The sequence below is a fragment of the Prinia subflava genome, chromosome 4 (genome assembly GCF_021018805.1).
Source record: "Prinia subflava isolate CZ2003 ecotype Zambia chromosome 4, Cam_Psub_1.2, whole genome shotgun sequence".
NCBI classification, from domain to species: Eukaryota; Metazoa; Chordata; class Aves; order Passeriformes; family Cisticolidae; genus Prinia; species Prinia subflava.
In genome coordinates this window covers 73,358,078-73,375,493 of record NC_086250.1, presented here as the reverse complement: position 1 = coordinate 73,375,493, position 17,416 = coordinate 73,358,078, and the positions used below count along the sequence as shown (strand labels likewise).

The 17,416-nt window shown below is 70.6% G+C and overlaps 3 protein-coding genes and 1 long non-coding RNA gene across 6 annotated transcripts; 1 reads left to right on the top strand and 3 right to left on the bottom strand.

Moving 5' to 3' along the window:
* Positions 1-1,036: 1,036 nt before the first annotated feature.
* On the bottom strand, positions 1,037-2,772 carry LOC134550468 (protein SCO2 homolog, mitochondrial). Its single transcript, XM_063397186.1, has 2 exons — positions 2,603-2,772; positions 1,037-1,827 (listed from the first exon to the last, which is right to left on the bottom strand). The coding sequence occupies exons 1-2, from the start codon at positions 2,755-2,757 to the stop codon at positions 1,056-1,058; spliced, it is 927 nt and encodes a 308-aa protein (XP_063253256.1). The 5' UTR covers positions 2,758-2,772; the 3' UTR covers positions 1,037-1,055.
* Positions 2,773-3,054: 282 nt separating this feature from the next.
* Positions 3,055-9,365, bottom strand: TYMP (thymidine phosphorylase). Its single transcript, XM_063397181.1, has 10 exons — positions 8,775-9,365; positions 8,549-8,730; positions 7,771-7,973; positions 7,598-7,696; positions 6,949-7,078; positions 6,719-6,837; positions 5,810-5,972; positions 4,478-4,708; positions 3,665-3,805; positions 3,055-3,243 (listed from the first exon to the last, which is right to left on the bottom strand). The coding sequence occupies exons 1-10, from the start codon at positions 9,134-9,136 to the stop codon at positions 3,071-3,073; spliced, it is 1,803 nt and encodes a 600-aa protein (XP_063253251.1). The 5' UTR covers positions 9,137-9,365; the 3' UTR covers positions 3,055-3,070.
* Positions 9,366-9,523: 158 nt separating this feature from the next.
* Positions 9,524-16,559, bottom strand: CIMAP1B (ciliary microtubule associated protein 1B). 3 transcript variants are annotated; one of them, XM_063397183.1, is made up of 10 exons: positions 16,481-16,559; positions 15,969-16,046; positions 15,521-15,615; positions 15,264-15,443; positions 14,696-14,801; positions 11,917-12,147; positions 11,534-11,839; positions 10,631-10,746; positions 9,737-9,874; positions 9,524-9,658 (listed from the first exon to the last, which is right to left on the bottom strand). In XM_063397183.1, exons 2-10 carry the CDS (start codon positions 16,033-16,035, stop codon positions 9,584-9,586), a joined length of 1,314 nt encoding a protein of 437 aa, XP_063253253.1. In that variant the 5' UTR covers positions 16,036-16,046; positions 16,481-16,559; the 3' UTR covers positions 9,524-9,583. The 3 variants fall into 3 exon arrangements, with proteins under 3 accessions (XP_063253253.1, XP_063253254.1, XP_063253255.1); XM_063397184.1 differs by having other exon boundaries at positions 15,969-16,059; positions 16,481-16,521; XM_063397185.1 differs by lacking the exon at positions 15,969-16,046 and having other exon boundaries at positions 16,481-16,504.
* On the top strand, positions 10,753-11,610 carry LOC134550469 (uncharacterized). Its single transcript, XR_010080341.1, has 3 exons — positions 10,753-11,144; positions 11,175-11,441; positions 11,497-11,610. It is a non-coding gene; the product is annotated as an uncharacterized LOC134550469 (long non-coding RNA).
* Positions 16,560-17,416: the final 857 nt, after the last annotated feature.

The window sequence follows — 17,416 nt, the reverse complement described above, 5'->3', positions numbered from 1 at the left end:
GTGTCCCCTTCCTGCCCTGTGACACCCCTGAACCGTGTGAGCGCTGTCACAGCTCTGTCCCTCCCCATGGGACACCCCTGGAGGCTGTGGGCTCTGTCAGGGCTCTGTCCCTTCCACAGGACACACTTGGGGCCACTGTCAGCTGTCCCTCTCCCCCATGTGACACCCCTGGAGGGTGTGGGCTCTGTCACACCTCTGGGGGGCACTGGGGGCTGTCAGGTGTCCCCTTCCTGCCCTGTGACACCCCTGAACCGTGTGAGCGCTGTCACAGCTCTGTCCCTCCCCATGGGACACCCCTGGAGGCTGTGGGCTCTGTCACAGCTCTGTTCCTTCCACAGGACACACCTGGGCGGCCTCTTCCCCATGTGACACCCCTGAAGGGTGTGGGCTCTGTCACAGCTCTGTCCCTCCCCATGGGACACCCCTGGAGGCTGTGGGCTCTGTCAGGGCTCTGTCCCTTCCACAGGACACACCTGGGGGCCACTGGAGGCTGTCAGGTGTCCCCTTCCTGCCCTGTGACACCCCTGAACCGTGTGAGCGCTGTCACAGCTCTGTCCCTCCCCATGGCACGCACCTGGGGACCACTGGAGGCTGTCAGGTGTCCCTCACCCCCATGTGCCACCCCTGGAGGGTATGGGCTCTGTCACAGCTCTGGGGGGCACTGGAGGCTGTCAGGTGTCCCCTTCCTGCCCTGTGACACCCCTGAAGGGTGTGAGTTCTGTCATAACTCTGTCCCTCCCCCTGGGACACACCTGGAGGGTGTGGGCTCCGTCCATCCCCATGAGATACACCTGGGTGTCACTGGTCAGCTGTCCCTCCCCTCCAGGTGCCACCCCTGGAGGGTGTGGGCTCTGTCACACCTCTGTCCCTCCCCATGGCACGCACCTGGAGGGCACTGGGGGCTGTCAGCTGTCCCTCTCCCCCATGTGCCACCCCTGGGCTCCATCCCTCCCCAGGACACAGTGGGTGGCACCCTCAGCTGTCCCCTCCACCATGTACCACCCCCGTGCCCCCCGAATGAGGCAGGCCCCTGCTCCAGGCGCGTTCCCCGCCCTTTATTCCCGCCCCTCGGGCGGCAGCGGCTCGTAGGAGTCCATGTGCCGCCGGACGCTGCGCGCCACCTCCTCGGCCGTGCGCGAGCGCCCGTAGCAGTCGCGGAAGGCTCCGTCGGGGTCCAGCAGGAACGTCAGCACCGAGTGATCCACCACGTAGTCGCCGTCGGCGTCGCGGGGCCCGGCGCTGACGTAGACGCGGAAGGCGGCGGCGGCGGCGCGCACCTGCTCGGCCGTGCCGGTCAGCCCCAGCAGGCGCGGGTGGAAGTCGCGCAGGTACCGCGCCAGCGCCGCCGCGTCGTCGCGCTCGGGGTCCACGGTGACGAAGAGCGGCTGCACGGGCGGCAGCGCCGCGTCGCGCTCCAGCAGCTCCAGGGCGCGGCTCAGCTTCTGCAGCTCCTCGGGGCACACGTCGGGGCAGTGCGTGAAGCCGAAGTAGAGCAGCACCCAGCTGCCCAGGAAGTCGTCCCAGCGCCGCGCCCGGCCCGTCGTGTCCTGCAGCTCGAAGCTGCCCTGGCCCAGCGGCAGCGCGCGCAGCTGGCGCAGGCGGCGGGCGCGGCGCTGCCGCTCCTTCTGCTGCCGCAGGTACAGCCAGCCCGCCGCCGCCGCGCCCGCCACCGCGCCCGCCACCGCCAGGCGCCGCCGCAGCGGCAGCACCGGGGCGGCCCCGCGGGGTGCAGACAGCCGGCGGCACGGCACCGGGCACGGCACCGGGCACGGCCGAGGGGGGCACAGCTGCTGCAGGGGGCGCAGGGAGCGCAGCATGGCCGGGGCTCTGCGGAGGGCAGGGGGGTCAGTGCCGCTGTGTGCCCTTCCCCTGGTGGGGGGATGTGCCCCGGGTGCCCTCTGAACTCTCAGCCCACCCCTCCTGATGCCCTCGGACCCCCCACCCTCGTCCCTAAATGCACTCTGACCCCCACCCGGTACCCGGCTGCTCTTGGACCCCCCACTCTGACCCGCAAAATGCCCTGCACCCCTCCCCCTGTGTCCTGCTGCCCTTGGACCCCAGCCCTGTCCCCCAAATGTTCCCCGACCCCTCATCCCATCTCTCCCTATGACCTCGGACCCCCAACTCTGTCCCCCACCCAATACCCCGCTGCTCTTGGATCCCTCACTCCTCCAAACGCCTTCTGACCGCTCGTTCCACCCCTCCCTATGCCCTCAGACCCCCCACGCTGTCCCCCAAATATCCTCTGACCCCCACCCGGTACTCTACTCCTCTTGGACCCCCAGCTCTGTCCCCCAAATGTCCCGGGACCCCTCATCCCACCCCTTCTGCTGCCCTTGGACCCCCAGCCCTGTCCCCCAAATACCCTGTAACCCTCCCGCCGTGTCCTGCTGCCCCTGCCCCCCAAATACCCCCGACCCCTCATTCCATCCCTCCTGCTGCCCCTGGCCCCCAAATGTCCCCTGGCTCCCCCCCCCGCGGCACTTTGGGTCCCACCCTTGACTCCCACCCTGTCCCCGCTCTGCCCCTGAACCGCCCCCCGGCCCCTCAGCTCCGCTGCCCGCCGCCCTCCCCGCCCCGGCGGTGTCCGGGCCCCGCTGACCTTTGACCTTTGCCGTGACCCCGCGCCCCGCCCGCCGCCGCTCCCGCCCGGAGCGCCCGCGCCGCGGCCGCCGGGACCGGAAGTACCGGGAGGAGGCGGGGCCACGGTGGGAAGGGGCGGGGCACAGCGCAAGGGGCGTGGTCTATACACAACATGCTAATACAAGGGGCGTGGTTACAGCGGGAGGGGCGTGGTTACAGCAGGAGGGGCGTGGTTACAGCAGGAGGGGCGTGGTTACAGCCGGAGGGGCGTGGTTACAGCCGGAGGGGCGTGGTTACAACCGGAGGGGCGGGGTTACAGCGGGAGGGGCGTGGTTACAACGGGAGGGGCGTGGTTACAGCGGGAGGGGCGTGGCCGGCCCCGCGCCCTCCCCTCCTCCACCGCTAGGTGGCGCCAGCGCCCCGCTCCCCTCAGACCCGGCGGGGGGGGTGAATCGCGACATGGCCCCGACATCGCCACCGCTGCGCTTTATTGTGAGTCCCGGCACGGCCCGGGGAGCGGGTCCGACGTCACGATGGTCTCGGCCACCAGCGGCGGCGGGTCCCGGGGGCGCTCCGGGCCGAGGCACAGCGCGTCCTGCAGCTCGAGCCGCCCCTCCGCGCCCAGGGTGCCCTCGTGGTGCACCCGCAGCCAGGGCTGGCCTGAGGGAGGGGGACACGGGGGTCACCGGGGGCAATGGTCCCCTCAGGTGTCCCCCAACAGGAGTGCAGGGGGACACGGGGTCACCGGGGGCAATGGTCCCCTCAGGGATCCCCTAACCGGGGTGCAGGGGGACACGGGGGTCACCGGGGACAATGGTCCCCTCAGGGACCCCCTTACAGGAGTGCAGGGGGACACGGGGGTCTCTGATCCCCTCAGGTGTCCCCCCAACAGGAGTGCAAGGGGACACGGGGGTCACCAGGGGACTCTGACCCCCTCAAATATCCCCCCAACCGGGCTGCAGCCCCAGCCGGGGCTCGCTTTGGGGAGGGGCACACGGGGGTCATTGTGGGGTACACGGGGGTGATCAGGGGGTACACGAGGGTGATCAGGGGGTACGCGGGGGTCCCGGAGCCCCCTCACCTGCCCGCAGGTGCTCCCCGGTGCCCACCAGCAGCTCGGCGCCCACTCGGGGGTTCACGGGGTCCCCGGCCCGCGACCGGCCCGCGCCCAGGCGGTGCAGGACCCGCGCCAGGGGCAGCGCCCGCACCCGCTGCACCCAGCCTGGGGGACACGGGGGTCAGCGGGGACATGGGGGGACAGGGACATGGAGACATGGGGGGGACAGGGACATGAGGGGACGGGGACATGCGGGGTAACTCCAGCCTGGGGGGAAACGGGGGTCAGCAGGGACACGGGGAGGTCGGGAGGGACGGGGACATCTGAGGGGAGCCCCCAGCCTTGGCAGGGCAGGGACATCGCAGGGATCCCCAATATGGGGGTGTCAGGGACACGGGGGACACGGGGGAGAGCCCCCAAGCTGGGAGGAGAATGGGAGGGGCAGGGACACGGCGGGGAGACCCCAGCCCGGGCAGGTCAGGATATGGACACCCCCCAGGGATCAGGGACACGGAGGGACACGGGGGGACAGCCCGGGGATGGGGGAACCCCAGAACACACGATTGGGAATCAGGGACCCTCGAGGGGCAGGGGGATTGGGGACCCCAAGCACAGAGGGTGGGGGCAGGGGCGTGCAGGTGAGGGCTCCCAGGGTGGGGGGAACATTCCAGGGGAGCCTTGAGCATTTTGGGGAGAGGCGGGGGGTGGGAAGGGTAGGGAGGGATGGGGATGGATGGGACAGTGGGAATGGGGGACCCTCATCCCCTGGAGGGGTACGGGGTGAAGGGAGGCTGGGGGGTTTGGGGTGGGGGGTTTGGGGTGGGGGTCCCCCCTCACCTTCCTGCATTGCGGGCAGCTCCTCGCAGACCTTGGCCTCGCCCAGGAGCTGGCGGCGCTGGGCGGGGGTCCCGGCACAGAGCTCCCGGGCGGTGTCGGGGGGCACCCCCTGCGCCCCCAGCATGGCCTCGAACGTGCCCAGGGCCGAGCCATCGTCCAGAGCCCGGGCCAGGCGCTCACGGCCCTGCTCGGCCCCCGCGGCCATCCCGCACTGCCACAGCAGCATCCCGCCTGCACCCGAACGGGACACGGGCTGGGACCCCCACCCCAAACCCCCAAACACCCCAAACACCCCAAACACCGCCCCACAGCCCCCCTGCTCCATCCCGCAGTGCCACAGCAGCACCCCGCCTGCACCCGAGCGGGACACGGGCTGGGACCCCCACCCCAGACACCCCAAAACCCCTAAACACCCCAAACACCCCCAAACACCCAAACACTGCCCCAAAGCCCCACAGCCCCCCTGCTCCATCCCGCACTGCCACAGCAGCACCCCGCCTGCACCTGAACGGGGGCACGGGCTGGGACCCCCACCCCAGACACCCCAAACACCCCAAACACCTCCAAACATCACCTGACAGCCCCACAGCCCCACAGCCCCCAGCCCCACAGCCCCCCTGCTCCATCCCACACTGCCATAGCAGCACCCCGCCTGCACCCGAACGGGGACACGGGCTGGGACCCCCACAGGGACCCCCACTCCTGAGGAGCTCCCCCAACCCTGCCCCACTGCCCCTCTGGGCCCCCACCCCCCCCCCCGTGCTCGGCTCTGCGGGGGGAAGGGGAGGGGGACAGGACCCCAGGAGGGGACAGAGAGTGCGAGGGGGACCCCAGGGTGGGGGTGCAGGGAGACCCCGGGATTGGGGGGTCGGGGCTGGGCACAGGACCTGTGTCTGCAAGCCCTGAGCCCCCCCGTGTCCCCTCATGTCCCCCACCATGTGGCACTGATCTAGGGCGGTGACCAGGTGTCACGGGTCAGGATGATCCCTTCTTTCCCTTGTCCCTCCGCGTCCCCCGTGTCCCCAGTGTCCCCCATGTCACACTGACCCAGGGCCATGACCAGGTGTCGCAGGTGGGGGGGGCCGCCTCTCTCCATTGTCCCCCCATGTCCCCCCATGTCCCCCCGTGTCCCCCCCGTGTCCCCCCTTGCACTGACCCAGGGCCATGACCAGGTGTCACAGGTCGGGGGGGCCGCCTCTCTCCCTTGTCCCCCCGTGTCCCCCCGTGTCCCCCGTGTGTCACTGACCCAGGGCCGTGACCAGGTGTCACAGGTCGGGGGGCCTCTCTCCCTTGTCCCCCCGTGTCCCCCCGTGTCCCCCGCGTGTCACTGACCCAGGGCCGTGACCAGGTGCCGCAGGTCGGCGGGGCCGCCGCCCCCCAGGCACTCCAGCGCCTCCAGCACCTCCAGCGCGTTGCCCACGGCGCGGCCCAGCGGCTGCTCCATGCGGGTCAGCAGCGCCGCCGTGCGGATGCCCAGCTGAGAGCCCACGGCCACCTGCGGGGACAGGGACAGTGGGCAGGGACAGGCAGGGACAGCGGGCAGGGACAGGCAGGGACAGCGGGCAGGGACAGGCAGGGACAGGAGACAAGCAGGGACAGGCAGGGACAGCGGGCAGGACAGGGACAGAGCAGGGATGGGGGACAAGCAAGGACAGGGACAGCGGACAGGGACAGAGCAGGGACAGGGACAGGGACAGTGGGCAGGACAGGGACAGGGATAGGGGACAAGCAGGGACAGCGACAGCGGGCAGGGACAGTGGGCAGGGACAGGGACAGTGGGCAGGGACAGGGACAGTGGGCAGGGACAGGCAGGGACAGCGGGCAGGGCAGGGACAGGGCAGGGATGGGGGACAAGCAAGGACAGGGACAGCGGACAGGAACAGAGCAGGGACAGGGACAGGGCAGGGATGTTGGACAAGCAGGGACAGGGACAGTGGACAGGGACAGGGGACAAGCAGGGACAGGGATGAGGGACAAGCAGGGACAGGGACAATTGGGCAGGGACAATTGGGCAGGGACAGGGGACAAGCAGGGACAGGGACAATTGGGCAGGGACAGGCAGGGCAGGGACAGGGGACAAGCAGGGGCAGGGATGAGGGACAAGCAGGGACAGGGACAATTGGATAGGGACAGGCAGGGCAGGGACGGGGGACAAGCAGGGACAGGAACAGCAGGCAGGGACAGCAGGCAGGACAGGGGCAGTGGGAGGGGACAGGGGTCCCGAGGTCCCCGAGGTGTCACCAGGCTCTGCGCCAGCTCCCGCGCGCTCTCCTGGGTGGGGTACAGAGCCGCCTCCCCGAACTTCACGTCGAGCACCAGCGCCGAGAGCCGCTCCGCCGCCTTCTTGCTGAGGATGGAGGCTGCGCCGGGCGGGGGGTCAGGGCTGAGCCCCCTCCCCGCGCCCCGCCTGTCCCGTGTCCCTGTCCCGTGTCCCTGTCCCGTGCCCCGTGTCCCTGTCCCGTGCCCCGTACCGGTGATGAGCGGCAGGCTGTCCACCGTGGCCGTGACGTCGCGCAGCCCGTAGAGCACCCGGTCCGCAGGCACCAGCTCCGCGCTCTGCCCCACGATGCAGCAGCCCACCCGCGCCAGGATGTCCCGCATCTGTGGGAGCCGGTGCCCGGGGGCACCCCACTGACACCCCAGTGCCACCCAGTGGACACCCCATGGACACCCCATGGACATCCACACCTCACTGACACCCACTGATACCCCATTGACACTCCATTGACACCCACTGACACCCCATGGACACCCCACAGACACCCACATCCCATTGCCATCCCACCAGCACCCCACTGGCACCCCATGGACACCCACACAACCCACGGGCACCCCAAGGGGGCCCCATCTTCTTCTTTTGGGGCCCCATGAGACCCCACAACCCACTGGCACCTGAACCCCACCAGCACCTGAACCCCACCAGCACCCCAGTGGCACCCACCCCCTCTGCGGACCCTAGCGACAGCCCAGTGACACCGCAGTGACACCCCATTGTCCCCCCAGCCCTCCGGTGCCCCGTGTCCCCGTGACCCCATTGTCCCCCCACCCCTCCGGTGCCCCGTGTCCCCGGTTCCTGCAGGGCGTGGGGTGCCCGCGGTGTCCCCGTCCCTGTCCCGTCACCTCCTCAGGGCTCTGGGACACGCGGAATCCGGGAATGGCCTCCAGCTTGTCCAGGGTGCCCCCGGTGTGGCCCAGCCCGCGCCCGCTGATCATGGGCACCTGCGGGGGGGCACAGGTGGGCACGGGGACTCGGGGACCCCCCTGTCCCCTCCCCATCCCCGGGTCCCCCTCACCTTGCAGCCGCAGGCGGCCAGCGCGGGGGCCAGGGCCAGGCTGACCTTGTCCCCAACGCCGCCGGTCGAGTGCTTGTCCACCACCAGCCCGTGCCAGGCGGGCGGCCAGGCCAGCGTGCGGCCCGAGCTGGCCATGGCCTGGGTCAGGGCCAGCGTCTCAGCCGCGTCCATGCCCCGCAGCCGGATGGCCATCAGCATGGCACCTGAGGTGACAGCGGTGGCCACATGTCACCCCCCCGGGCCCCTGCTCTGTCACCACCTGGCACCGCAGCCAGATCCCGCCAGCATGGCACCTGCGGTGGCAGCAGCCCGCCACATGTCACCTCCCCGGCCCCTCCCCTGTCCCCAGCCTGACCCGTGCACCGCCGCCAGATCCTGCCAGCACGGCACCTTGGGGACACGCGGGGCCACCTCCGCAGGACCCCCGCCCAGCCACAGCCCCGCCGTGTCCTGGGGTCCCCTCCCGCCCGCCCAGGGGACCCCCCAACTGTGTCCCCCGCTCATGACCCCCTGCCCTGTCCTGGGTCCCTCTCTTTTCCTCCCAGGGTGGTCCCCTGGCCGTGTCCCCTGCCCAGGACCCCCGGGACATCCCGGGCTTTCCCTCCCCCTGTTAGACCCCCCCCCCACCGTGCCCCGGTGTCCCCCGTGCCCCTGTCACTCCCCCGGCCGTGTCCCCACGGCTCTGCCCGCGCTCCCCACCACCTCCCGGTCCCGTTGGCGCGTCCCCGCCCGTGTCCCCCCTTGGCCCCCGGGGTGTCCCGGTCCCTCCCCGCCGCACCGATCTGCCCCTGCTGCGCGGTGCCCTCGGTGACGCCGCGCACGAAGCTCCGGATCTCGGCGTCCTCCAGGCGCTCCCCGTCCCGCTTCTTGCGGATCAGGGTCGGGAGAGGGCTCGGGGCGTCCATCCCCGTCCCGGACAGCCGGCACCGCGATTTGGGACAGCCGGCACCGCGATTTGGGGCAGCCGGCACCGCGATTTGGGACAGCCGGCTCCGCGATTTGGGCCGGCCGGCTCCCGAAGTGGCCGCGGTGACAGCCCGAGGTGGCACCGAGGGCACCCGTCCGGGCCAGCACAGCCGCGCCCCGGTTGCTCAGCGCCGCCACCCCGGGCCAGCCCGGCCGCGCCCGGTTCCCGCACGGCCGCGCCTCCCCCGGCGCTGCCGGGATCTGCCCGTGCCCGCGCCCGTGCCCGGCCTGGCCCCGTGCCCGCTGCCCGCGGACGGCGAGGCCGCCCCGGCCGTGGACTCTGAGCCCGGGGCAACGAGCGGGGCACGGGAGAGGCCGCGGCGGGGGGTGACACGGGGTGGCACGGGGGGGTGACACGGGCGTGGCACGGGGGGGTGACACGACCCCCCGGGTCCCCCATTCGCCGCGGACACTCGCAGGTGGTGCCCGGGGGCTCTGCCCTGCCAGGGACCCCCCATCCCACAGGTCCCACAGAGCGAGAGGAGCCCCCGAGGCGCGGCGTGTGTCCCCTCCCTGTTGGGTGTCCCCAGAGCCCCCCATGCCCCCGAGGGTGGGGTGTGATGGGAATCGGGACTGGAGCAGGGAGAGGGTTGGTGGCACGTCCCTCACCCCTGGCACGTCCCTCACCCCTGGCACGTCCCTCACCCCTGGCACGTCCCTCACTCCTGGCACGTCCCACCCCGCTCCGTGGCCTGGCCGGGGTCTCCCCCGGGATGGGCAGGGGGCGGCTTTAGGGGAGCCCCCCGCCCCCCGTGCGACGCCGCGGGACACAAGGAGAGCGAGCGGGTGCTGCTGCTGCAGGTCGTGTTTGGCACAGGCTGGCGGTGTCACCCGCGTCCCCGCTCGCCTACAGGCGCCAGTCCATCACGGGGATCACGGCTTCCGAGTAGCGTATGCCGAAGGTCTGTCCTGGTTTCTGGCTCTGCGGGGGGACACGGGCGGGGTCAGGCCCGGGGGCTGCGGGTCGCTGTCCCCTGTCCCCGCCCCGGTCCCCGCTCACCTCCTTGAGGCTGTAGTCGCTGGGGCCGGGGGTGTCGGAGGCGGGCGCGGGGCGGCTCCGTCCCGCCATGGTGCAGCGCGGGGCCCGCACCATGTACACGTCGGTGTCCACGGTGCGGTACCTGCTGGGGCCCGGGGTCTGCGGGCAGGGGGAGCGTGACGCCAGCCCCCCGTGGGCGCCGGTACCCCACACCCTGCTAGGCGGAGCCCCTGCACCCCAGATCCCTGGCACCCCGACCCCCGGACCCCTGGCACCTCACACGCTTGGCACCCAAATCCCCCAGACCTCCTGCACCCCAAATCCCTGGCACCCCGACCCCCCGGACCCCCTGCACCCCAATCCCCCGGACCCCTGGCACCCCAAACCCTTGGCACCCCGACCCCCAGACCCCTGGCACCTCACACCCTTGGCACCCCAACGCCCCAGACCCCCTGCACCCCAGACTCCCTGGCACCCCAAGCCCCCGGACCCTTGACACCTCACACCCTTGGTACCCCAACACCCCGGCACCCCAACCTCCTGGATCCCTGGCACCCCACACTCTTGGCACCCTAATCCCCCAGACCCCCTGCACCCCAGACTCCCTGGCACCCCAACCCTCAGGCCCCTGGCACCCCACACCCTTGGCACCCCAGCCCCCCAGACCTCCTGCACCCCAGTTTCCTTGGCACCCCAGCCCCCCAGGCCCCTGGCACCCACACCCTTGGCACCCAAATCCCCCAGACCCCTGGCACCCCACACCCTTGGCACCCCAGCCCCCCGGGATCCTGGTACCCCAGATCCCAGTCGCTTTGCACCCGATCCCCCCAGCCCCTCAGCCCCTGGCCCCTCAGCCCCCCGCCCCTCAGCCCCCCGCCCCTCAGCCCCCCGGCCCCCCGGCCCCCCGGCCCCCACCCTTTTCTTGTCGTCGAAGATGCTGCCGCCTCGCCCTGTGAAGCTGTACTGGGGGGCCGAGGCCTTGGTCACCTGGCGAGGGCCCATCACGGCCGGCAGCTGGTAGCTGGCAGGGCCTGGGGACACACGGGGGCTTCACCCTCCCACGGCTGGGGAGGGGGCTCAGCCCCGGGGGGCTGGGGGACTCGGCCCAGCCAGGGGATGGGGGGAGCCCAGTCTGGCCCAGGGGGATGGGGTGTTCCAGTCCAGGTGGGATATCGGAGTCCCAGCCCAGCCCAGGTGGGATGTTGGGATCCCAGTCCAGGTTGGATGTTGGGGTCCCAGCCCAGCCGGAAAGTTGGGATCCCAGCCCAGGTGGAAAGTTGGGATCCCAGCCCAGGTGGGATGATGGGATCCCAGCCCAGCCCAGGTGGGATGTTGGGGTCCCAGCCCAGGTTGGATATTGGGGTCCCAGCCCAGGTGGGATGATGGGGTCCCAGCCCAGGTGGGATGATGGGGTCCCAGCCCAGCCCAGGTGGGATGTTGGGGTCCCAGCCCAGCCCAGGTGGGATGATGGGATCCCAGCCCAGGTGGGATGATGGGGTCCCAGCCCAGGTGGGATGTTGGGGGTCCCAGCCCAGCCCAGGTGGGATGTTGGGGTCCCAGCCCAGCCCAGGTTGGATATTGGGGTCCCAGCCCAGGTGGGATGTTGGGGTCCCAGCCCAGGTGGGATGTTGGGGTCCCAGCCCAGGCCAGGTTGAATGTTGGGGTCCCAGCCCAGGTGGGATGTTGGGGGTCCCAGCCCAGGTTGAATGTTGGGGTCTCAGCCCAGGTTGGATGCTGGGGTCCCAGCCCAGCCCAGGTTGGATGTTGGGGTCCCAGCCCAGGTTGGATGTTGGGGGTCCCGTCACTCCCCTGTCTCACCTGGCGTCTGCAGGCCTTTCTCGGCGCGGCTGCGGGACCTCAGGGAGCAGGTGGGGGCGGAGGGCAGGGTGGCCCTGGTGGCCCGCTCCGGGGCGTAGTGCGCTGGCCCGGGCGTGTCGCTGGCGCGCCGCTCGCGGGGGCGGCCGCCCATGGTGAAGCCGGGGACGCGGTCCCGGCCCCGCGCCGTGGAGCCGGGGGGCACCAGGTACTGCGGGCCGGGCGAGCGCGGCGCCTCGGGGCTGCCCAGCCTCAGGCCGAAGCTGTAGGCGGGGGCGCGGCGGCTGCAGGGGTCGCGGCGGTCGCAGCCTGGGGACGGGCGGGGGCTCGGTGGCGCTCGGGCCCGCCGGGCCCGGTCCCCCGCGGGCCCCCCGCCCCGCACTCACCCATGCCGGAGGGGATGTCGTACTTGGGCCCGGGGGTGAGGAGCCGGATCGCCACGGGCACTCGGGGCCGGTGCGGTCTCCAGGGGCCCACCCAGGGCTCCTTTGACATGGGGGGCGCTGCTGGCGGCGCCCCCGCCCCGGCGGTGCCCTCGGGGGTCCCCAGCGCTGGACGGGGCGGCAGCAGCGGCGCCGGCGGGCGGTGGTGGCGGTGGCGGTGGTGGCAGCGGCGCCCTGGTGACAAGTGACACCGCGGGGCCGCGGGCGCCCGCGGCGGGGGCGGTGGTGGCCGTGGTGTCACAATCCGCAGGGTTCCCGCGTTCCCTCCCCGGCGCTGGCTCTGTTGTCACCCCGGGGTGCCGAGCGCGGGGGGGCCCAAAGCCCTGGGACCCCGAGGATTGATCCCCGGCACCCCGTGGATACGGCCAAAAAATACACCCCAAAAATACACCCCAAAACACACCCCAAAAAATACACCCCAATGGATACACCCCAAAAAATACATCCCAAAAAATACACCCCAAAAATACACCCCCAAAAATACACCCCCAAAAATACACCCCAATGGATACGCCCCAAAAAATACATCCCAAAAAATACGCCCCAAAAAATACATCCCAAAAAATACACCCCAATGGATACGCCCCAAAAAATACATCCCAAAAATACATCCCCAAAAAAATACACCCCAAAAATACACCCCAAAAAATACCCCAGGGATACAACCTAAAAATACACCCCAAAAATACACCCCAGAGATACACCCCGGCACCCCATGGATACACCCCAAAAATACACCGAGGGATACATCTCAAAAAATACACTCCATGGATAAAATACACCCCATGGATAAATCCCAATGGATACACCCCAGTGGATACATCCCAAAAATACACCCCAAAAATACAGCCCAGGGGTACACTGTAACGGATACACCCCAAAAATACACCCCAAAAATACACCCCAAAAATACACCCCAATGGATACACCCCAAAAATACATCCCAATGGATACACCCCAAAAATACATCCCATGGACTGACCCCCGGCACCCCACGGACACAGCCCTGGCACCCCGTGGATGCAGCACCCAGCACCCCACAGATGCACCCCCAGCACCCATGGGCGCACCCCCCGTGCCCTGTATCTGACCCCCAGAGCCCCAGCTGGGACCCCCCGACCCCATGGAGGGGACAGGAGGGACACGGAGACACAGGGACACAAGGACAGAGGGACAGGAGGGGACACAGGGAGAGGGAGATGGGGGTGACAGGGGGATACATGGGGGACATAGAGGGGCTCACGGGGATGTGGGGGGCACGGGGACACAGAGGGACAGGTGGACACGAGGACGTGGGGGGACACGAGGACGTGGGGGGACACGAGGACACAGAAACTGGCTGAGACCCCCAGGGGCTGCCTTGGGGACACCTCTGTCCTGGGGACAAACCATCCCTTGGGGACACCTCTGTCCAGGGGACACCTCTGTCCAGGGGACACCTCTGTCCAGGGGACACCTCTGTCCAGGGGACACCCCTTCTCTTGGGGACACCTCTGTCCTGGGGACAAACTATCCCTTGGGGACACTCCATCCCTTGGGGACATCCCATCCCTTGGGGACACCCCTTCCCCTGGGGACACCCCTGTTCGTGCCCGCCCCAGCCTCCCCCCGTGGGGATCTCGGGGGTCACGCAGGGCTGGGGGTCCCTGTCCCCTGTCGGTGACACCCGTGGGGCGCAGACACAACAAAGGGACACGGGGGGGTCCCGGTGCTTCGGTCACTTTATTGGGGGGGTCTCCATGGGGGGGGGTGGGCATGCGGGGTGGGGGTGGTCCGGGGGTGGGGGGGTGCAGTGGGGGGCAGGGGATGGGAATTGGGGTGCAGGACGGGGGTTTGGGGCCCTGGGTTTGGGGGACGAGGCTGAGGGGGCAGGGTTTGGGTTGGGGGCAGGGTTTGGGATGGGGGCAGGGGTCTAGAGGCTGGGGGGGCTGGAGGGGGGACAGGGGGGCCGGGGTTTGGGGGGCAGGACACGGGGTTGGGGGGCAGAGTGAGGGGCAGGGGTGTGGGGTTTGTGGGCAGGAGATGGGATTTGGGGCAGGGGTTTGGGTCCGGGGTAGGGGTTTGGGGTTCGGGGCAGGGGTTTGGGGTCCGGGGTGGAGGTTTGGGGGCAGGAGATGGGATTGGGGGCAGCACAGCAGGAGATGGGATTTGGGGCAGGGATTGGGGTCCGGGGTAGGGGTTTGGGGTTTGGGGCAGGGGTTTGGGGTCCGGGGCAGGGTGCAGGGCGGGGGTCAGTCCCCAAGGCTGGGGGGCAGCACAGGGGGTGGCCGGGTCCCCCTAGGCCGGGTATTTGCAGATGAAGGGTTTGCGCTCCGCACAGGCCTCGCCCTCCCAGGCCATGAACCCTGCGGGGACACGGCCGTGAGCCTCTGGGACAGGGACACGGGGGACACCCCGACAGCCCCGGAGTCCCCCGGACACCCCCCGACCCCCTGTCCCTCCCTGGCACCCCCGGAGCCCCCCAGACACCTCCCGACCCCCTGTCCCTCCCTGACACCCTCTGTCCCCCCCTGTCCCTCCCTGTCCCCCCCAACCCTCCGTCCCCTCACCAGCTGAGTGCCCCAGTGAGGCACAGGGCTGTCCCCAGGCCATTGTCCCCTTGCCAGACCCGGGGACCTCCTGGTCCCCCCGGACCCCCAGGCCCCCCAGCAGGTGATCTCTGGAGCGTGGCACAGGGACAGGGCTGTCCCCAGGCCGCTGTCCCCACGCCAGCCCCCCTCACCTGCCGAGTCCTCCAGGGCGATGCAGGGGTGTCCCTTGGGGCCATCGTCCCCCTCCCAGGCCCAGTAGTGCCGCGGGGACCCGTCAGCCCAGAGCCAGCCCTGGCGCTGTGACAGGGGCGGGACACGCGGTGACACAGGGGACAGGGGGACAGGGGGATGGGGGGGACAGGGGGGACGGGGGGACAGGGGACAAGGGGGACACATGGGGGTGTATGGGACAGATGTGACAGAGAGGAGTGGGGACACTTTGGACAGGTGGGATGGGTGGGGCAGGGGAATGGGAGGACAGAGGGGACAGGGGGGACAGGTGACAGCACACACAGCAGACAGGTAGCACTGCAGGGAGGGGTCAGGATCCCAGGGTGGGACACCAAGGGGTGGCAGGCAGGGGTCAGGGCAGGTGGGGTGAAGGGAGCACAGGCAGCACAGCGGGCAGGGGACAGGGTGTCACACAGGGGACTCCAGGGTGGGACACCAAGGGGTGGCAGACAGACACGGGGGACAGAGGACAGGCACAGGGGACGGGCGCAGGGGACAGGGCGCAGGGGACAGGGCACAAGGGCTGACCCGCCGGTGCAGCCCGATCCAGACGCTCTCCCCCTTCTCCCTCTCCCTCTCCCTCTCCTTCTCCTCCTCGTCGTCCTCTCCGCGCCGCGGCCGCCGCGCCAGGAAGGCGGCGAGCGCCCGGTGCTCCTCGGGGCTGTGCAGCGACGCCAGGTGCCCCCCGCGGGTGGCCTGGCACCACGCCTGGGGACAGCGACACGTCCGGGGGGGTCCGGGGGTCTGGGGGACCCCCGGAACCCCCCCTTGCCCCCAGCACCCACCTCAGCCCTCCTCCAGCTCAGCTGCTGCCCGATGTAGCCGTAGCAGTGTCCCTCGAAGGACAGCCACCCCCGGGGACACCTGGTGGCCTGAGCCCCTGGGGGGGACAGCGGTGTCACCGTGAGCCCCCCACACCCAGCTGGGGCCCGCGGGGGCGGCTTTGGGGGGTCGTGGCACCTCCGGCCCTGTTTGGGGGCTGAGGCTGGGGGAGAGGGAGGGGGCAGGAAGCAGGGGGTGGGCAGGGGGCGGTTTGGGGGGTCTCGGGATGTGGGAGGGGGATCTGTGTGAAATTTGGGGGATTCAGGGTGCAGTTTGGGGGATCACGGTGTGGGCAGGGGGGGTCTCAGGGTCCAGTGGGGGTCTCAGGGTGCAGTTTGGGGGAGTCAGGGTGTGGGCAGGGGGTCTCAGGGGGCAGTCTGGGGGTCTCAGGGGGCAGTCTGGGGGTCTCACCCGGCAGGGAGGGGGGCAGCACCAGGCACCCCAGCAGGCAGAGCCCCAGGAAGGCAGCGGGACCCATCCTCACCCTTCCTGCAACGGGGGGCTGCAGAGGGCGGGGGGCACCGGGCACACACCCCTGGGCCCCAGCGCCCACCCCGGGCCCGGCGCCCACCCCTGCAGCACCCACTGCTACCCCACCCCACCCAGCACCTCCCACCCCACCACCTCTTCCAGCACCTCCAGGACCTTCCACGGCACCCCCAGCACACTCACAGCACCCCCAGGAACACCCCCAGCACCCCCAACCCCCCCCTGGACCCCCCAGGACCCCCAACACCCGCACCCCAGGGCACCCCCAGCACCTCCAGCACCCCCAACCCCCCCTGCACCTTCCCAGGACACTCCCAGCACCCCCAGTGTCCTCACCCCAGGATGCTCCCAGCACCCCCAGCACATCCCGAACCCCCAGGATCCCCCCAGTACCCCCAGTACCCTCACCCCCGTCCCCCCCAGCCCCCCGGTACCTCGCAGCGCGGCAGCGGCCCCCGGGCTGAGCGGCCCCGGGACACCCCGAGCCCTTTATGGGCGCCGAGGGGGGCGGGCCGGGGGGGCCGGGCCGGCAGCACCCATGGGTGGAGCCGCACCAAAGGGACGGACAGGTGAGCTGGCACCCACCTGGGCACGCCCCGGCACCCCCGGGACCCCCGCGGGACCCCCGCGCCCCTGCGGGCCCCCGGTGCTGCCCCCGCTCTGGGGGTGCCGGGGCAGGGCCCCCGGGGGAGCGGGCAGTGCCACCCCCCTGGTGTCACCGAGGTCACCGTGACAGCACCCGGGGGGTCCCCGGCTGGTTCTGGGGTCACCCCGCGGGGGAATGGGGGGCACCCACCGGCGTGGGGGCTGGGCCACGGTCACGGCTCCGTGTGAGCCCCCCGGGACAGCCCGGGGCTGGGAGGGGACAGGAGTGGACAGGGAGGGAGAGATGGGGACAGGGGGGGACAGGAGGGGACAGGAGGGGAACAGGGGGGATGGGAGGGGACAAGAGGGACAGAGGGGACAGCAGGGGACAGGAGTAGATGGGAGGAGACAGTGGAGGCCGGGGGTGGCGGGAGGGGACAGTGGAGGCCGGGGGTGGCAGGAAGGGACAAGGGGGACGGAGGGGGACAGGAGGGGACAGGGTGGGACAGGGGGGACAGGAGGGGACAGGAGGGGACAGGGAGGGACGGGGGGACAGGGGGGACAAGGGGGACAGGGCCAGTCCCGGGGGTGCCCCCCGCCCTGAGTGCGGGGAGGGGGTGGGTGCTGGGCTGGGGTGAGGCCAGGTAAGGGATCTGATAAGGGATTGATAAGGGATTGATAAGGGATTGATGAGGGATCTGATAAGGGAGGGGGAGCGGCCGCGGCTTGCTGCGGACACGGACCGAGGGACACGGACCGAGGGACAGAGGGACACCGAGCGAGGG

Coding starts and splice junctions, on each gene's coding strand:
- LOC134550468 (XM_063397186.1), bottom strand. CDS start 2,757: ATGTTGTGTATAGACCACGCCCCTTGCGCTGTGCCCCGCCCCTTCCCA. Junction 1,828..2,602: donor GGTCACGGCAAAGGTCAAAG/GTCAGCGGGGCC, acceptor TGCCCTCCGCAG/AGCCCCGGCCATGCTGCGCT.
- TYMP (XM_063397181.1), bottom strand. CDS start 9,136: ATGGGGGACCCGGGGGGTCGTGTCACCCCCCCGTGCCACGCCCGTGTC. Junction 6,838..6,948: donor CAGCCTGCCGCTCATCACCG/GTACGGGGCACG, acceptor CGCCCGGCGCAG/CCTCCATCCTCAGCAAGAAG. Junction 5,973..6,718: donor GGGAGCTGGCGCAGAGCCTG/GTGACACCTCGG, acceptor CTGTCCCCGCAG/GTGGCCGTGGGCTCTCAGCT.
- CIMAP1B (XM_063397183.1), bottom strand. CDS start 16,035: ATGGGTCCCGCTGCCTTCCTGGGGCTCTGCCTGCTGGGGTGCCTGGTG. Junction 9,875..10,630: donor TCTTCGACGACAAGAAAAGG/GTGGGGGCCGGG, acceptor CCCTGCCCGCAG/ACCCCGGGCCCCAGCAGGTA. Junction 9,659..9,736: donor GCGACTACAGCCTCAAGGAG/GTGAGCGGGGAC, acceptor GTCCCCCCGCAG/AGCCAGAAACCAGGACAGAC.